At 37.0% G+C, this 18,020-nt stretch overlaps 4 protein-coding genes across 12 annotated transcripts in view; 2 read left to right on the top strand and 2 right to left on the bottom strand.

Annotated features, from left to right (window-relative positions):
• Positions 1–4,867, top strand: part of TfAP-2 (transcription factor AP-2) — a 35,902-nt gene extending 31,035 nt beyond the window's left edge. For 2 of the 5 annotated variants that reach the window (XM_032434504.2, XM_070207899.1), the window contains 7 exons: positions 205–435; positions 496–678; positions 2,003–2,210; positions 3,271–3,460; positions 3,524–3,788; positions 4,030–4,197; positions 4,383–4,867. In XM_032434504.2, the coding sequence (XP_032290395.1) occupies positions 205–435; positions 496–678; positions 2,003–2,210; positions 3,271–3,460; positions 3,524–3,788; positions 4,030–4,197; positions 4,383–4,493 (1,356 nt within the window). In that variant the 3' untranslated portion in view covers positions 4,494–4,867. The remainder of the gene's footprint in view (positions 1–204; positions 436–495; positions 679–2,002; positions 2,211–3,270; positions 3,461–3,523; positions 3,789–4,029; positions 4,198–4,382) is intronic. The other 3 variants (XM_032434503.2, XM_070207900.1, XM_002047983.4) reach the window with 3 other exon arrangements.
• A 1,704-nt stretch (positions 4,868–6,571) lies between these two features.
• LOC6622808 (fatty acyl-CoA reductase wat) lies at positions 6,572–10,352 on the bottom strand. 3 transcript variants are annotated; one of them, XM_032434502.2, is made up of 12 exons: positions 10,291–10,352; positions 9,335–10,199; positions 9,138–9,261; positions 8,943–9,058; positions 8,820–8,887; positions 8,419–8,745; positions 8,160–8,269; positions 8,000–8,085; positions 7,817–7,926; positions 7,498–7,755; positions 6,915–7,172; positions 6,572–6,854 (listed from the first exon to the last, which is right to left on the bottom strand). In XM_032434502.2, the coding sequence occupies exons 2-12, from the start codon at positions 9,335–9,337 to the stop codon at positions 6,752–6,754; spliced, it is 1,563 nt and encodes a 520-aa protein (XP_032290393.1). In that variant the 5' UTR covers positions 9,338–10,199; positions 10,291–10,352; the 3' UTR covers positions 6,572–6,751. The 3 variants fall into 3 exon arrangements, with proteins under 3 accessions (XP_032290393.1, XP_002048018.2, XP_070063997.1); XM_002047982.4 differs by having other exon boundaries at positions 9,335–10,352; XM_070207896.1 differs by having other exon boundaries at positions 7,498–7,749; positions 9,335–10,352.
• Positions 10,353–10,926: 574 nt separating this feature from the next.
• Positions 10,927–13,389, bottom strand: Alg11 (ALG11 alpha-1,2-mannosyltransferase). 3 transcript variants are annotated; one of them, XM_070207897.1, is made up of 5 exons: positions 13,130–13,386; positions 12,868–13,078; positions 12,342–12,800; positions 11,119–11,795; positions 10,927–11,058 (listed from the first exon to the last, which is right to left on the bottom strand). In XM_070207897.1, the coding sequence occupies exons 1-5, from the start codon at positions 13,144–13,146 to the stop codon at positions 10,983–10,985; spliced, it is 1,440 nt and encodes a 479-aa protein (XP_070063998.1). In that variant the 5' UTR covers positions 13,147–13,386; the 3' UTR covers positions 10,927–10,982. The 3 variants fall into 3 exon arrangements, with proteins under 3 accessions (XP_070063998.1, XP_002048017.1, XP_070063999.1); XM_002047981.4 differs by having other exon boundaries at positions 12,868–13,063; positions 13,130–13,385; XM_070207898.1 differs by lacking the exon at positions 12,342–12,800 and having other exon boundaries at positions 13,130–13,389.
• A 471-nt stretch (positions 13,390–13,860) lies between these two features.
• Positions 13,861–18,020, top strand: part of Lamtor1 (Late endosomal/lysosomal adaptor, MAPK and MTOR activator 1) — a 31,625-nt gene continuing 27,465 nt past the window's right edge. Inside the window, exons 1-4 of the mRNA XM_002047980.4 lie at positions 13,861–14,019; positions 14,078–14,241; positions 14,303–14,436; positions 14,975–15,045. Of these exons, the coding sequence (XP_002048016.2) occupies positions 13,939–14,019; positions 14,078–14,241; positions 14,303–14,436; positions 14,975–15,045 (450 nt within the window). The 5' untranslated portion in view covers positions 13,861–13,938. The remainder of the gene's footprint in view (positions 14,020–14,077; positions 14,242–14,302; positions 14,437–14,974; positions 15,046–18,020) is intronic.

Genomic DNA, 18,020 nt, shown 5'->3' with positions numbered 1-18,020 from the left:
AGGGTGAAGGGATTTTCCGTAAAATATGAAATGAATTTGAAGAAAGACAACTATTTTTTGCTACTTCTGCACAAACAGGTGTCTTTTATAGTATCAGATCCTAGCTCTTACGGTCTGGGCTATGTATTGATCATCAATCAGTCAATCAGTATACATAGATACTAACCAATTAATGTACGAAAACGTATACTTATATTTAAACAGGAACGCCTTAGTGGCCATGGTAGCTTGGGCCTGTCAAGCAGTAGCCCGGCCTATACAACCCATTCAGGTGGGCATTCAGGTAGAGGAGGACCAACGTCCGGACACAGTGGACACAGTGGCACCCATGGGTCGGCAGCTACCATGCATCACCAATCACTGCAGTCTGATTTTCAGCCCCCGTATTTTCCACCACCATTTCACCACTCAGCTCAAAGCCCTCCTCAGCAACAGGTAAGTGCTCCAAATTGGGTCGCCAGGCGAGTCGGACGTATCATTGCCAAAATAGTTTAGATATCTGGCTATTTGCAGAACCATGGACCGCTCGAGTACTTAGGAACGGATCCCTATGGCCAGCCGCTATCCTCATTGCATCACGCACCTCTTCATCACTACAATCAGTTGGCGGGCCTCAGGTCCACACAGGATCAACTGGGGATACACAGAACTCATAGGGACGACTTGCAAGGACATGTTGTAAGTATTTAGCGTAAACAAAGCAATTTATAGACAAAATAGCTTAAGCACAAGCTCTTATTGGAAGTATATGAAATTTAGTTTAAGCACAAATCCCTATTGGAATTATTAGAATAAATTCCCCAAATTTCTCAGTCATTTCTATGCCCAAAAAGTATACACTTTATCATAAAAGAGTCGACAGACAAAGGAAAGAGATACATTTTTTACATATATATTAAACTAACTGCCAAGAATTAGTTCAGGTAATACTCTTAATACGCATAGGATGAGACACATTAAATTATTCCGAATTAATAAGCATTTTAGGGTTCATAATTCAGCTAGCTGCAATGGAATTTCATCTTCACCACAAAGCTGAAACTTCCTTATTTTTTTTAAGCTAGCAATTTATTACCCAAAACTTGGTGAATACTTCACTTTTCGAAGTTGCAAACATACTAAGTATATAATAAGCTTGGCAGTTGAAATTTCCCCATCTACAGGCATTGACAGAGTTATGGCATTTTGCATTCCATTCAAGTGCATTATGAAAGACAACAAAATATAAATATGCTACGAAATATTTTAAAAATTTTCTTGCTATTTCGCTGAAACATCTTGAAAATAACAACAAAAATTCCTGGCCCAAAAGGAAAAGGGTTTATATACATGTACGTACATGCAGGCAGCATCTACGTTTGTATGCGAGCCGCATGCTCGTACACTTCTGCGTGTCCTTAACGAACTGTGCCTTTGCAACCACGAGCAGAGCCAGAGCCAGGGACAGGGCCAGGGCCAGGGCCAGGGCCAGGCCAGGGCATACGCTGGAATAGGCGTATCCCCTGCAGAGCTTGTGCGCACAAACATGCACGAGAGGCACACAAATACATGATTGCCTAAACACTGGGATTGGCTCAGTTCTGGGCTTCTGGCTTCAACCCCAGGCTTAACGCGGGCAAAGGTCTGCCCAAAATTGAAACAAAATTTTAATTAATGCAATTTTTCCTGTATTTGATATTTGCAATCGAATTTCAGATACAAATTCTCGAAATAAATATAAAATTTAGCCAAACAGTGTGCAAGTAAAATGTATACAAACTTGACAACAGCAAACCTAGTCAAATTTATTTATTCCATTTTCAATGAGTTCAGGGCATAAAAAACTTTGAAAGAGATTCATTAACCAGGTCCTAAGTATGCTATGTCCCTCTCTCTATATTATATATTAATTAAATCATATAATTAATCTATGTATATCATAAGGCATTGTCATGTTTAGGGAATAGAGACTAAAATATAAATTTTTACCACAAAATTCTTTAACGACTTTCTTTTTGTTTAGACCCAACTATCGCATGGTTTTCCGTACACGGAAAGAAGAAGTGATTACGGCAGTGCAATATCAGCAGGAGCAGCACACGGCACCAGACTTGGACATGAACACGAATCTCTGGCCTTACATCAAGCGCTGCAGAATGCGGTTGATGATGTCCAAGCTCCTGCCCTGGATGACAATGTGGCTTTCATGTCAGACTTACCTCTGATAAAAAGTAAGTTTACATATATATATTTAAATAAATTACTTCTTGGGGGTACGACATAGCTAGATCGACTATATACATATATGATTTGAGACACCCTGTGCTCAGCTATGCTGTCGTAACACACACACACACTCACACACTGACACACACAGCCACACATACGTATGGTTCATGCTGCGCCCCTTAGGCAGAGGCTGGGCTTCTCCCTTAGCCAACCTCCATTATTCATTCTTGAATAACTTCTGTAATTGTTGTCCAATCGCCATGAAATCATAATTACGAATAAAATGTCGATTAAAGAGGAGCGTTGACTGCATTTGAAAAATATGTTCCTAACAAAAAGCTGGGATCAGAGATGTGAGTCTGAAACGAATATCGATTTGTTAAAATGGTAAAAATCGATCCTGGATGTATTCGAAATGGATTAATTAATATCAAGTCAAAGAGTCTTAAAGGAAGGATTTTGTCCACGACTTCGAAGACTAATTTCCTTTGCAGAAATTGGGGAGTAGATCAATGTGAGCCTCGCATGTAATGCAACTAATTTGCAGACTTGACTCGATTGATAAAGCTTATCAATTATATTTAAATTCCTTACCAGATAACCCTCTAATACAATCTACGTTTGGCGACAAAGTTACCCGCAGCAAAAAAGAGTCCCAGTCTTTCGCAGACCACATTCCGCCTGACTCGACGGGGAATAGTTTTATATGCATCTATTTCGCATGTTGCATGTTTATTTTAACTTCAAACACAAGAGAACCTACTGTTTGTTAAATGTGAAAAATAGGCGGAGTGTATGGGGCGGTAACACAAACATGTGTAAATAACAATGCTGATCAACCCCTGAGCCGGATGAATATTGCGTGTGTGTGTGTGCGATGAAATTGAAGCTGGCTCCTCTAATTGGCAGGATTATTGTAAAATGATCCTTACACGCTGAGTTCACACTTTTCAATTGCAAAACATATTTACACAAAGAACAATATTTTCTATACCTTTGCTGAATGTAAAACACAACGTTCGCCCCAAATTAATGCTTGCTGTAAAATGATTTTTTTTACAGGCATGAAAAGTGGGAAGGAGGCTGGAAACATAGGCTCCGGATCGCCCAGCGAAGTGTTCTGTGCAGTTCCGGGTCGACTCAGTCTTCTGTCAAGCACATCGAAATACAAGGTAACAATTGCCGAAGTCCAGCGGAGATTGTCGCCGCCCGAATGCCTGAACGCATCTCTACTCGGTGGCGTACTAAGAAGGTAAGGCAGCTGATATTTATGTTTGACATTGCATTTCAAATAAATAAATTTCTATCAAACTAGGGCAAAGAGCAAAAATGGTGGCCGACTCTTAAGGGAAAAGCTCGAGAAGATCGGCCTGAACCTGCCGGCCGGACGGCGAAAAGCAGCAAACGTGACACTGCTCACATCTTTAGTCGAGGGAGAAGCAACGCACTTGGCCAAAGACTTTCACTTCGTTTGTGAAACTGAGTTCCCAGCTAGACAATTGGCAGAATATATTGTGCGGCATCAAACAGAGCCCCAGGATTCCTATCGGCGGAAAGAAATTATACTTCACTCACAACAAGTAAGTGTTCTCCAACCCAACCTAATTAATTACGAAGTCGACTTCTCAAGACTTTGCTCACAGATTTTGAAAATCAATATCAAATAAATATATATATATATATATATATATATATATATATATATATATAGCTCTTCGTCCTATCCTGTTTAGGCTACAAGATGCTAGCCTATCTAAAAACGCCTCAAAAGATCAACCAAAATGCTGAACTTATCTATTTCTTAATACTTGTTTCTTCCAGATTACAAAAGAGTTGATGCAAATATTGAGTCAAGATCGAACCACTCACTTTGGGACAAGATCACAGCATTTGCTGGAGCCCTCAATGCAGCGACATTTAACACACTTTTCCTTAATAACGCACGGATTCGGTTCTCCTGCAATAATAGCCGTGCTGCATGCTTTTCAGGTAAACATATTTTAAATTCTGTTTACATAGAAAGAAAACCAATGTAAAAAACATATTGGGTATGTGAGAGATACTTTTTAAAAGATTTTAAGTAATATATTCTGATCGTTTGATAATATTAAACTCGATTATAGTATAAATGAAATACGATTTAATATCATATGCTAATGTTTAACCCTTTACAGACATTTCTAAATGAATCACTGAATTATTTGGAAAAATTGTACCCTTCGAATGGGGGCGGAATGGTATCTTCATCTCTGGATAAAAGTAAACTTGACAACGATAAAAAATGATAGACTATACTGCAACGCAAGAGCAACTCGTATTTAAAAAAAAAAAAGAAAACTTTTAATACAAATTTAGGTACAATATCTATTCTAATAAGTACTAAATTATTGTAAATGTATTTAGTTTAGTGTAAATTATTGGAAATTTGTAAAACCGTAATTTTAAAGTACATATTAAATGCATATGTACACACTTATTATGTATTATGATTTCTTTGAATTAGAAAAGTGAATCAACGTGTTTCCGTCAAAAGTCACCAAGGGTTTTACAACACTTTAAATACAAATATCCGGGTTTTATTTTTTAAGTAATCTACTTTTTAAATATTTTAAAATTATACAAAGAAATAAAATATGTTTTTAAAACAGTCTAAATATTTGTTAATAAAATTTAATCAAAGAAAAAATCGAAAAAATCGGCGAAGTCAAAAAATTTGATCAATACCCTCTTACGTACGATATTCAATGCATAGCTCCGAAAATCGGAGTCCGACTACTCTTATACATTTATACCCACCAAGCTGCGCTTTGTAGCTTTGCAAAAACCTACCTCTAGTAGAACTGTAAAACTATCTATAGTGAGCCCATCGATGTTTTCGATAGACTTGTAGTGTACCGACTCGACATATTATATTTTATGGGAACATTTTAAATCTATAACAGAATCTATCTATGCTATACTGGGGTCAAGCCAATCGGATCAGTCGTGGTTCTTTTTCTACCCCAAAGGGGTTATTTTTAAGATTATTGTTTAATCTTTTTCAAATTCTTAGGCAATAAATACGGAACTTATTCGGACAATTCACTGCATACTTTTTGGGAGGCAATAAAACTGTGGACTATATTGGAATTCTCCAAAAATGTATAGTTGGTTACACAAAGTCATGGGCTTTCAAATAATATAGAAACTTGATTGATTTAGAATGGAATGCGACTTACATATATTTTCCAATTCAGCTAACAGGTGGCCAGCCTGAGGGTAGGTGAGCATATGGGCGTGTTTCTTGATGTTAGGTGGGAATATCTGTGTAAAAGTTATCTTTCTCAATCTCCTGATAAGAGGGGCCCCTTAAAGGTTGCCAAGCCGGCGAGTGCGGCTAGCCGATGGTAATGTGGTTTTGAATTTGTTCTTCGAACAAGGGATCTTTAAGTCTTCGTGGAGTAGGTTAGTCCGCTTAGCCTAGGAGCTATCGGCACTTCTCGTCTAAATGTGAAGCACACTGTTTTTCGAGATTCCAGCATCGAGTCCAGTTGCTGAGGAGGACCAGGACCAACAACTGGGGACCTAGCGCTAGCCATGGAGCAGACTTCGTCGGCATATGAAGTCATTAGCAGAAAGCGCCAAGACAGTCCGAGGGCATGGACGCCCGGAGTGTTGGTATTCTACCGGATAATGTAGAGGGTGGGGACTGCTCCCTCCTGCCCTTACTTTAACCCTGAAACAATGACCCTCCAATAATGACCGAATCAGGGTAAAGTAGGCCGACTTCAATCGGCTTTTCAGTTTTGCCGGCAGTCCAGATACGCCACATAGAACATGACGATTTTTTGTGAAATGTTTTCAGGCCGTGGTTAACCATCTTGTAAAGCTGCTCCATGGTTTCGAGGCCAGCGCAAAAGCCGAATTGGTTGGCTGAATAAAGGTGCCTTGTCATGGATTTTCCAGATCTTCGATAACGTAGACAGAAGATGCGGCCGATATGACTCGGGGTCGTCCTCCGGCTTTCAAGGAGGTTTTCTATCACTGAAAATGAAGACCACCACCATCAACGCCATTCTTCAACATCCTTAGCGCTTTAAGTAAAAAGATGCCCCACATCACAAAGGTTGAAGCCGCTAGCCTTTAAAATAGACCCCCATGCCAGACGGGGTCGAAAGTCTGGCGAACATCCAAAAAAACAGCGGCATGAAGGAATTCATAATGCAGAGCCTTCCAAACCGTATTATGACGTCCTCGGAATCCAAATTGTTTAGTGCGATGTCAAAAGCGTTCACGGCCAGCAGATGATAAAAGGTGCAGAAGGGCCAATGGGCCTGTAGGAGTCCGGGCAGTGTGGTTCCTAATCCAAGGAAAAATCTCAGCATACGAATATTCCAATTTATTCCCATTTAAAATCCTTTTAAAAACATACGCTTATAAAACTTAATAGATATTTTAACAACCGTGTTGTTGTTGAATCCGACATCCAGACATCTTCGATCCAGCTTGGATTAAGTAATTGATAAAAATGAAAAACAAAAAATTTTGTTTGTAGACAGAGAATCTAAGCTAAAAGAACGCCAAATAGACATTTCAAAAAAAACCAAAATATATAAAAGATTATAACATAAATTATAGCTTTAAGACATTGATGCTGCCAGTACAAGCTGTCAATAAAAAGGGTTAGTGCTTAGTCGTATTTAATTTTTATTAGAAATTTGACTTACCGATTCCATTTAATCAATGCTTTTGGAATGGTTTCCAATGGGTCCTTTAATAAATACCTTCGGATTCCACGAAAATATTGTTGAAGAAAAAAATCCCAATCTAACTGCTTCATATCAAAGAAAAATATTTGCTTATCAATATTTGTCATACGGTTCCAAAGGTCTTCAACATTATCAATACGAAAGTCCCAGTCCCGCATTGAAAAGTAAGCAATTACATTCATGAACTTGTGTATCTTTTTATACGTATTAAGTAGCCTGTAAATAAGATTATTGTAATAACCATTAATTATTTTTTACAATTATAGATCAGATTTAACAAGCATGAGAGCTACTTTGAAGAAACTCTAGAAGAAACATAATTCGACCCGATGCACAGCTGAAACCGAGAAGTTACCGATTCAAATCCACAAAAAAAATTATTATATTTCTTTAGGTTGAATCAGAGTACAGTCTATCTCTTAGTCGGATACTCTTGACTAAAGACCTGTTTTCTTCGTTAGCTGTTAGCTTCGACAGGATAAATCATTTGGCATAGGAACAGCACCCCAACAAAAACATTATATATTTTTTGGTTTCTTACCGTGGTTTCTTTCCAAGGCACAAACATAGAATATCGATGAGAAGTGCAGGCAAGTAATGCAGAAAACAAATTGATATCATATGGGCTACCCGGTTAGTTGTATTTGAATAGCATAGATACCAAATCGCTGTCAGAGTTGGATACATTAGTCCGTACTTTGTGGTTTTGGCTGTGAATTCGCCCCAGGTTAGCTGATTTTCGCTGGTTGTACAAAAGTTGTAAACGGGTATACTGCCGGATGACTTTGTAGAACGGCAACTGATAAACGTTAAAAGGAGTTCGTATGTATAATTAAGACTGTCATAAATCGACACCTTACTTGTGTCTCTCATATATATCCCAGGAAGCAGCTATCATGCTGTTCACGCATAAGTCGACTGGAACCATATTTGCAACTGCTTTTGGGTTACAGCGTAAAGTCCGCAGCAGCTGTTAAATGTATATAGACAACATTTACGCAATTAATATCTGAAAATCAAATTAAAATATAATAAAGCATTACCCCAGTGCCAGCGCCAGCTATTACTCCAGTTGGACCATAAAAGTTGTCTATCCACCCGCAAACTGGATCCTGGTAGGTTGAAATCACTGTAAACAAAAATGGAAAACTACATGTATATGTTTTGTTTCGCATTCAAATCCACAATTGATTAAAAACATACCAATGCCAGGACGAAATACACCAACAGGAATTTGCTCGCTGCAAGTTCTAATGACATCCTCAGCTACAGCTTTAGTAAAAGTGTACGTATTTGGCCACTTTCCCAATAAACTGCAAATATACCAATTATTAATATATTCTCAAGTACTAGACTAGAAGCTATGCTTTAAAGTAAGCTTAATCTGCGAATAGTTCCCGACAGATATATATATGTTTTTTAGATATTTTTCGCGTTTTTTTAGTTTAAGGAATTTATTTACATGGGTGTTATGTGGTCCAACAGCTTATCGGGCATGCACTCAGCCATTAACATTAGGCTTTTAGCATCATTTTGGATTGGATATAACTTCTCTAAAATTGTTTTTTGAGGGCAGTGTGTATAAGCCGTTGATACATGAACAACACTTTTCAGAGATTTCATCTCCTTGCACAGCGTCATTATATCATATGCCCCATGAACATTTATTTTAATAGCTGTTTTAAGTTTTTCATCAAACCGCACGGTTGCAGCCATGTGAAACACAATGTTGACACTCTCTACTAACATTTTCCGATCATAGATACTTAATCCCAAGGCAGGTTTCAGGCTGTGGATTCATAACAAAAAAAAATAAATAATATAATATTGAACTTAATTTCTTGGAGTAACTTGTCCAAATACCAGTCGCCGGCAATGCCTTTGATGTGAAAACTATACTTTGTAGAACTTCTTTTGAGTATTTCAAAAACCTAAAAAACAGTTTGATTAGGGTAATCTCTTATAATTCCGAGCTTGTATATTTACCGGGTCATCAAATATTTCATCCACACGGGTATCTACACTTTTGTTCTTTTTACTACGCACAAGCAAATATATTATGTTTATGCCTGGGCAGGACGTAAGCAATTTGTTTATTAAAACTGAAATCAGACAATAAATTAAACAAAATATCAAATTAACTAACAAGAGTTATTATATAATAAAATAAGTTTTACTTACTCTTTCCTAAAAATCCAGTTCCTCCCGTTATTAATATATTCGATCCATCAAAAAACTTCTGTATATTTGATTCCTCTTTCTCATCCAAAATGTTTTTAGTTTCCATTTCATCCATTTTCTTCGTCTACAATTAATAAACAAAAACAACAAGTATATTGACATGTGAATTTTAATTATTTATTTATTTAATCACTTACCATACGGCTTATGACCCAAACAATTGGGGCTCCGAAGATAATAAAGTGTTTGTTGATAAAGCTGTTCAATATCTTAAGGGCACTGTGGCTTTACTTTGTATGCTATGCAAACTAATCAAACTTCGGGATATCAAAAAAAAACCAACCAGCACTGAGCAAGTGTTGTAACTCTTTTGCTGTGTTTTCAATCCTCAGCCGTTTTTCTTGCTCAACTCTCGAGTGTTCGTCTAACATGTTAAAAACGAACTTTTTTATACACTTACTAAAACAATTTAAGGACTATTGCAAGTGTGCAATACGCGAATTACTTTTCAAATACGAATATATGTATATTGATATATAATAAATAATTTTGTATAAAGTTAATCAGGGAATACGTTTACCTGTAAGATCAGTCCTCAGACATTTTGGATGAATATTATTACAATAAAAAATAACTGTATTTCGAATTCGGGTTGCCGAATTAAGTGAACGTTGTTGTTTTGTGCTGGTCATATTTACTCTCTTTACTTAATCACTTTCACTTGATGCTTCGAAAAACCTGATATTGAACAGCGGCACAAAATATGCATCGCAAAGTACAATGGTCACGGAGTGAAGGTTTTAGCATAAAATTATTCAAACAAAACTGGCAATAAATTTGGCATACTTAATTGTTTTAAGACTACAATATCTTTAGCTTAACTTGTTTAATAATTTGCCATTAAGTCGTATAAATCTGTTTGTCATGACTGACAAGTTGACTGACTAGTTACCAACGTAAACGTAGGTGATTAAGTATTTATTAACTAGCTGACGCTATGGGATTATGTGGCTTAGTAATTAAGCCCAAGCTGATGGTTGTGGGCTTAAGTCCTCGGAAAAGCTGGAAAGAGAGAAATTTGCTGGTTGCTTGATTAGTTTTACGGCAAAAATGTGCCATTTTGTGACATGGTGTTTTTTCCTTCAGTAGTTACCCGTTATGATGTAAGTACGTGTTTACCCAGTTGGGAGTATTCATCTAACGGTAAGGAGGAAACTGTCGATTGAAGTTTTAATACTCTTACAGAAGTTACTTTCATTTTGTGGCAAAATGTGTCACGCATAAATCTAGTGCTGTAATTTTTGTTATTTATTATCTAATATTGATCTACAATTTCAAAAACTTGTTGCTTTTACAATATCTTCACCAAGTTATGCGCTCTACTCTCTTCTTGTCTAGTCGTATGCCTGCATCGACATCGGACAACCGAATTATCTAGCTCATAAATAATCGGAAGAAGCTGTAGTTATGTATAAAATACTTTCAACGAAATATACGTCGCTGTCTAAAGATCGCAGCTTGGGTCTTGTATGTGTAGTAATTTTGTTTATGTTAATAAGTTTGTCAGTGTATCTCCAAGTCAGTTACTATCGGCTAGAGCACGCTTACAAGTTTTAGTTTAGATTTGGCTTATGTATACATACATAACAGGGACAAATATAATTAGTCTTACTACATAGCCTATAATTAATTCATATTAATAAGCAATAGGTCTTTCAACTATTTAAAAAGCACAAACCTCATTAGAAGAACAAATTTAGTTAGAATGTTCGCAAAATGACGAGATTGGTTTCCAATGAAGTATACTTTTTTTATTCTCGGTCAGCATATCGGTTATTCAGTAACTTATACAAAAACTGGCGAAATCGCCCGTAGAAACTGGTCGTCGAATTCCTTTTCAGAGAATCTCTCAACAGAGGACCTGAAATGTATAAAAGGGTTTAGCGTTTAAGCTTGCACTATTAAATGCCACAGTACGCACCTCGCCGCATAAACAATATTTTGATTTGTCTCTGCAGAGTTAAGTATTATATTCAATATGCTAGCTGCATATTCAACCGCTTCCGTTGCAAGATACCCATTTTGACAGCCTTCAGAAGTCTCAATAATATCAAGCAAAGGGCCACCAGACCTATGAGCAATCATTATTACACCGGCTGCCATACATTCAACGATTCCAATGCCAAAGTGCTCATTATACATAGTGTGTATGCCAATTTTGGCACGTTTGTAAATGTTTAGGAGCTCGTCATATTTAACATTAACCTTGAACTCAACTGAATTCTCCAGAGACAAATGTTTTGCGAGATCCTCCATGTTATGCAGTCTCTCATAATCATCTTCATGTCGGCATGATCCCACTATAACAAGTTTAATTCGATTCCACAGTGCTTCATCTCTGGCCAGCAGCGTCCTCAACTCATACAGAACTTGCAATTGTAAAGGATGATTTTTTTCGGGGCGAAACTGCCCTACAGAGACGATTAGAATTTCTTCATTGTTTTCTATGTGCTCAAGACTCTTAAGATGTTCTATGTCACATGGCGGATACACACGATGAGTTTTTAATGGAACATTCAGCAAATCTACGATATGATTCTCAGTCCATGTTGAATTCACCAAAATGGTTTCTGAACAGCAACTAACCCACTTGTATGTCTAAAAAGAAAAAAATGAAAATATATATTGTGTGGTCTGTTATCAACATCAATAGTTAATTCATATTAATATTCTCATTATATATGCGGTATAGTTATATCAAATCAATCCATAACGCACAGGAGACATCTACGACCCCAGAATGGGATCAATAGCCGAGTTATTAATGCCATGTCCGTCCCGGCGTTTACTAGCTGCACTATGCTATTTTCAGTATTTGAGATCTTATAATAGGAATCGTATTTCTCATTTTTAACTAGCACTGTGGTCATTCGTCTTCTAAAGCAGCACTCCCCCCATTAATTCGTCTGGGTTCCCCGTGTTCTGGATGACCAAGAAACTCACAGAGTTTGTATACCCGAGGACTGATAATTTAATATCATTGTCTATGCTTCAACACAATGTCACGTGGAGAGCCACCAGCAGGCCGAAATATATTCTTATCTACGCCTACCTCACTAGCACACGTCAGCAACACCAGAAACCAACCAATGAATCGAAGCCGATATCAACGCAAGCGTCAGCGACTTATAAAAATGAACTTACCTTTGAAAGCAGGCGGTAATAGTTAAGCTTTATCCACGTTAAAAAGGGATTACGCGCAACATATGCCTTGTTGTTGAAAGATGATTGGCGATATTGAACCTTCTTAAGCATGTCTGTGCTTATCAGGGGATAATGAACATAGCAGGCTATTCTGCTGCCCGCCAGGTAACGAAAGACGGGGTACGTGTACGCATATCCCATGGTATCAATAAAGATATCTGGTGGAAATTTGCAGACAGCCTCTAGGCCTAAAGCAATTGAACCCAAACTTTGTCCCAGCAAAGTAAAGTGTGGATACTTTCCCGCCTCAATCCAATGCCGTTGCTTTAAGTATACAAATGATATGTGTTCGACTTCGAGTGCGATGTTAAATACATTTTTTGCTTTCTGCAGAATTGAACTGGGCGTTGCGTCAATATCTCCTGTGTAAATAACTATCTTGATGTTATCGTACTTGTTCTAAAACAAAACAAAGTTCTCTTAATATTGGCGGATGATGTTCTAATGTAATATAAGCAACTTGTACCTGCAAGGCCCTCACTGCACACCACAAAACGCGCTCCCCTCCGCCGCCGGCGTTACAGTATGGATGAAATATGCCAACATGCAATCTATTTTCCGACTCAGGGCAGTGCAACTTTTTTTTGTAGCGTTGAATCCATTGACGTAGGCAAAAGAAAATAGTTGCGGCAATACCCAGCAGCCATATCAGCACCCAGAATCTGTTGCAAAATAAGCTTTTTATATTAGGAATTTAGTTTTTTCTATGCATGCGAATATGCTCTTACATCAGAACAAACACCATATTAATTATTTTATGTTATTTCTTAAGTTAGTCGAGGCTTTATTGGCGGGAGGGATGCCTTGCCTCTGACGAATGGAGAACGTAAGTTCAGAACCTTATTTTCATAAATAAGAATTAATTGCATGCGCAATAAGTGCGTTTTTTATTATTTTGTGTTATTGATTAACTTCATTTCTGTTGTTTTTTAGTATGAAAATCCATTGATTTTTAGAACATGGTCGTTGTTTTGATTATAGGTACTCGATACCATCCGGTGTTTTTAAGTACTCGATATATATGCAATAATCGTTCCACATTGAAAATAGCAGGCACTTTCCCGCATTTTTTGTGCTGTTTTTGTCATCCCCTTGAGGCTAACCATTGTCCACAATAAATTTCTATATTATCCATATTTGTTTTTAAAATAATCTTAATATTGTCTTTCAAAACAAAACATTAAGATTTATCGATAACTGTGCGCAGTGCCATTAGAAGCGTAAATTGATGTTCATGGATATTACAAGACCTTTGGGAACTGTTAATCAGACAAAAAACTTCTTATGTACAAATAATGTAACGCCAAATTTTAGTAGAATTATAAATATACTTTATTATAATTCACATATTTTACTATGTTTTATATATTGACGGCCAAGGTTTTGCCGCACAATTTGGTTTATGGGCAACCCTGCTCGTGCAAGTCATAGATTAGTGATTATGGGCAACCACATCATTAATTATTTGGGAGTGTCCCTACTGATAACTTGATACTTTTTTCCATCACTGAAAATTCTTAACAATAACAGCGGTAATATGGATTACGTTCGTTCAATTTTGGAATGTTTAGCCTCTATTTGTAGTTGTTGGCACTGTACAGACGACCTAGGCAACCAAGTAAGATCATATATGTTTAAAGTTGTATGATCAGATATAAGTAAATTCGTTCTTTTAGGGCATCGAACCCAGTGAAAGGACTCATCTTCTGGCAGACTCTGTCAATCAAAGTCCAGCTTTGCGACGAAGCAACTCTGCTGATTTGAGCAATGATTGTTCTCAGTCGCTGCCAAAGAAAGACGACCAAAATGCGTTGTCCAGATTGGTGCAAAATACTGCAATGTACGTGCAACGCAAATATGTTTGCAAATCTGTTTTAATATTTCATTATAATGCACTTTAGTAACATGATTAACGTTGGTGCGCTGGATTCTCACACATTGGAACATCAAGAGTACACGAATAGAATAAAAACATACTCACAGCGTCTTCAGCAGCAATGGAACAACATCCAGCACCCTGGTGTGGAGCAAACAGGTTTGATATTCCAGTATTACTTATACAAAATGCTGAGAGCGTGACAGATGATGAAACAAATTATTTTTAGTTCGGTCACTTGGTAATAAATGTGTTCAAGAAATTTGCTAGATAGATAAATCAACAGGTTTCAGATAGTTTATTCAGAGTTTGTACCGCTATGGTAAGGCCAAATTTTCGGGCTACTATCCTATCTATTGATTGCTCATAAGTGCGTGGCACAAAATGTAATATATTTTGTTGTAAACCAGACGGCTTTGGCCCTTCTGCCAGCTATAATACTACATAATTACAAACTGCTTAAAATGTAGATAATACTTAAGTTTTAATAGGTAAGATATATAGAAAGTTTGAAAGAATTATAATGCTATTGTATTTAATGTGGGCAAATCTCATCCCTTGTCTCAGCTATTTGTATAAAATAAGCCATGAGAGATAGAGATTTTTCCGTGACTAGGGGATACACATGAATACATATTGTTTTGTATTTTTAATATAATATATTGATTATTGCAATAATTGTTTGTTTTTATTTTAGGCCTTCTAAAAGATGTACCAAACCATCACACTTATTTGTCGAAAGTCATTTATCCAGATGATACAGCTCAGGTTAGTAAATCATTCTCAACATTTTTATGAACTTTTTCGGAGAAATATATGTCGAATTCAAAATTGGTTACTAGGTATCAATATTTTTAACCAGCGAACGCTGGGTAACGAAATTAAAGTATTATACATGATTTAGTATTCTGGCACTCGGTAATTTATATATTGCGTTGCAATCATGGGATGTCCAGCTCTTTTACATTACCGTTGTATTTGCATCGCCGAGTATATATCTTCTTTAGTATATAAACTTCTGCTTTAATATATAAACTGGCACGTCATTACGATGTCCATCTGTCTAGTTGTCTGTGTGATCGCGTCATCTCGTTGATCTTTATAAGCTAGAAACTTACAATTTGAAATATTCTCATTTATCAGAGGGATTTTTTAAAAACGTAGCTCCCAAGAAACAAAGAAAGCCTATATTTATTACATATATGAGAAAAGAGAACTCATAATTTCAGAGTTTGGTGAGAATATCGTATCGTTTTGCCTACAAAAACGCATTTTCCCTCCGTTTCTCTATAATATATAAGTGCTATACAATTCTATAAAGTTCCATGAACCATGAAGAAAAAGCCCGCCCTCGTAAAAATCGGATGAGATTTGCCCGAGTTGGCAGGGTTGTAAATTTTGACCCATGTCTATATACGAATCTTGGGGCAAGATTTTGACATGAATTTCGACAAAAAAAATTGGTGTTCAGATTTTAATGCCAGATTAAAATAGAAGGAAAACCGTAAAGAAAAAGCCCAACCTCGTAAAAATCGGATGAGATTTGGCCAAGTAATGGGTTGTAAAGTTTGACCCATCTCTATATACGAATCTTGGGGCAAGATTTTGACATGAATTTCGACCAAAAAATCGGTGTTCAGATTTTAATGCCAGATTAATATAGAAGGAAAACCATAAAGAAAAAGCCCAACCTCGTAAGAATTGGATGAGATTTGGCCGAGTTATGGGCGTTGTAAAGTTTGACCCATGTCTATATATGAATCTTGGTGCAAGATTTTGACATGAATTTCGACCAAAAAATATGTACTTAGATGTGAATGCCAAATTATTGTAGAGGGAAAACCATGAACAAAAAGCCCAACCTCGTAAGAATCGGATGAGATTTGGCCGAATTATGGGGGTTGTACATTTTGACCCATGTCTATATACGAATCTTGGGGCAAGATTTTGACCTGAATTTCGACCAAAAAGTCGGTGTTCAGATTTTAATGCCAGATTAATATAGAAGGAAAACCATGAAGAAAAAGCCCAACCTCGTAAGAATCGGATGAGATTTGGCCGAGTTATGGGGGTTGTAAAGTTTACCCATGTCTATATATGAGTCTTGGGGCAAGATTTGGACATGAATTTCGACCAAAAAATATGTACTTAGATGTATAAAGCCCAACCTCGTAAAAATCGGATGAGATTTGGCCGAGTTATGGGGGTTGTAAATTTTGACCCATGTCCATATACGAATCTTGGGGCAAGATTTTGACATGAATTTCGACCAAAAAATCGGTGTTCAGATTTTAATGCCAGATTAATATAGAAGGAAAACCATGAAGAAAAAGCCCAACCTCGTAAAAATCGGATGAGATTTGGCCGAGTTATGGGGGTTGTAAGTTAGACCCATGTCCATATACGAATCTTGGGGCAAGATTTTGACATGAATTTCGACCAAAAAATCGGTGTTCAGATTTTAATGCCAGAATAATATAGAAGGAAAACCATGAAGAAAAAGCCCAACCTCGTAAGAATCGGATGAGATTTGGCCGAGTTATGGGGGTTGTAAATTTTGACCCATGTCCATGTACGAATCTTGGGGCAAGATTTTGACATGAATTTCGACAAAAAAATTGGTGTTCAGATTTTAATGCCAGATTAAAAAAGAAGGAAAACCGTAAAGAAAAAGCAAAACCTCGTAAAAATCGGATGAGATTTGGCCAAGTAATGGGTTGTAAAGTTTGACCCATCTCTATATACGAATCTTGGGCCAAGATTTTGACATGAATTTCGACCAAAAAATCTGTGTTCAGATTTTAATGGCAGATTAATATAGAAGGAAAACCATAAAGAAAAAGCCCAACCTCGTAAAAATCTGATGAGATTTGGCCGAGTTATGGGGGTTGTAAAATTTGACCCATGTCGATATATGAGTCTTGGGGCAAGATTTTGACATGAATTTCGACCAAAAAATATGTACTTAGATGTGAATGCCAGATTATTGTATAGGGAAAACCATGAACAAAAAGCCCAACCTCGTAAAAATCTGATGAGATTTGGCCGAGTTATGGGGGTTGTAAAGTTTGACCCATGTCTATATACGAATGTTGGGGCAAGATTTTGACATGAATTTCGACCAAAAAATCGGTGTTCAGATTTTAATGGCAGATTATTATAGAAGAAAAACCATGAACAAAACGCCCAACCTCGTAAAAATCGGATGAGATTTGGCCGAGTTATGGGGGTTGTAAAGTTTGACCCATGTGCATATATAAGTCTTGGGGCAAGATTTTGACATGAATTTCGACCAAAAAATATGAACTTAGATGTGAATGCCAGATTATTGTAGAGGGAAAATCACGAACAAAAAGCCCAACCTCGTAAGAATCGGATGAAATTTGGCCGAGTAATGGGGGTTGTAAATTTGACCCATGTCCATATGCGAATCTTGGGGCAAGATTTGGACATGAATTTCGAACAAAAAATCGGTGTTCAGATTTTAATGCCAGATTAAAATAGAAGGAAAACCATAAAGAAAAAGCCCAACCTTGTAAGAATCGGATGAGATTTGGCCGAGTTATGGGGGTTGTAAAGTTTGACTCATGTCTATACATGAATTTTGGGGCAAGATTTTGACATGAATTTCGACCAAGAAATCGGTGTTCAGATTTTAATGCCAGATTAATATAGAAGGAAAACCATGAAGAAAAAGCCCAACCTCGTAAAAATCTGATGAGATTTCGCCGAGTTATGGGGGT

The sequence above is a fragment of the Drosophila virilis genome, chromosome 3 (assembly GCF_030788295.1).
Source record: "Drosophila virilis strain 15010-1051.87 chromosome 3, Dvir_AGI_RSII-ME, whole genome shotgun sequence".
Lineage (NCBI taxonomy): Eukaryota > Metazoa > Arthropoda > Insecta > Diptera > Drosophilidae > Drosophila > Drosophila virilis.
This window is presented reverse-complemented; position numbering and strand designations above follow the sequence as displayed.

Excerpts from the sequence above, each read along its gene's own strand:
- LOC6622808 (XM_002047982.4), bottom strand. Across the intron at positions 8,270-8,418 it reads TTGGACCACATAACACCCAT|TTTATTGGGAAAGTGGCCAA; the intron begins GTAAATAAATTC and ends GTATATTTGCAG. Across the intron at positions 7,756-7,816 it reads GATATATATGAGAGACACAA|TTGCCGTTCTACAAAGTCAT; the intron begins GTAAGGTGTCGA and ends AACGTTTATCAG.
- Alg11 (XM_070207897.1), bottom strand. Across the intron at positions 12,801-12,867 it reads GTGCAGTGAGGGCCTTGCAG|AACAAGTACGATAACATCAA; the intron begins GTACAAGTTGCT and ends GTTTTGTTTTAG. Across the intron at positions 11,059-11,118 it reads AATATTGTTTATGCGGCGAG|GTCCTCTGTTGAGAGATTCT; the intron begins GTGCGTACTGTG and ends TATACATTTCAG.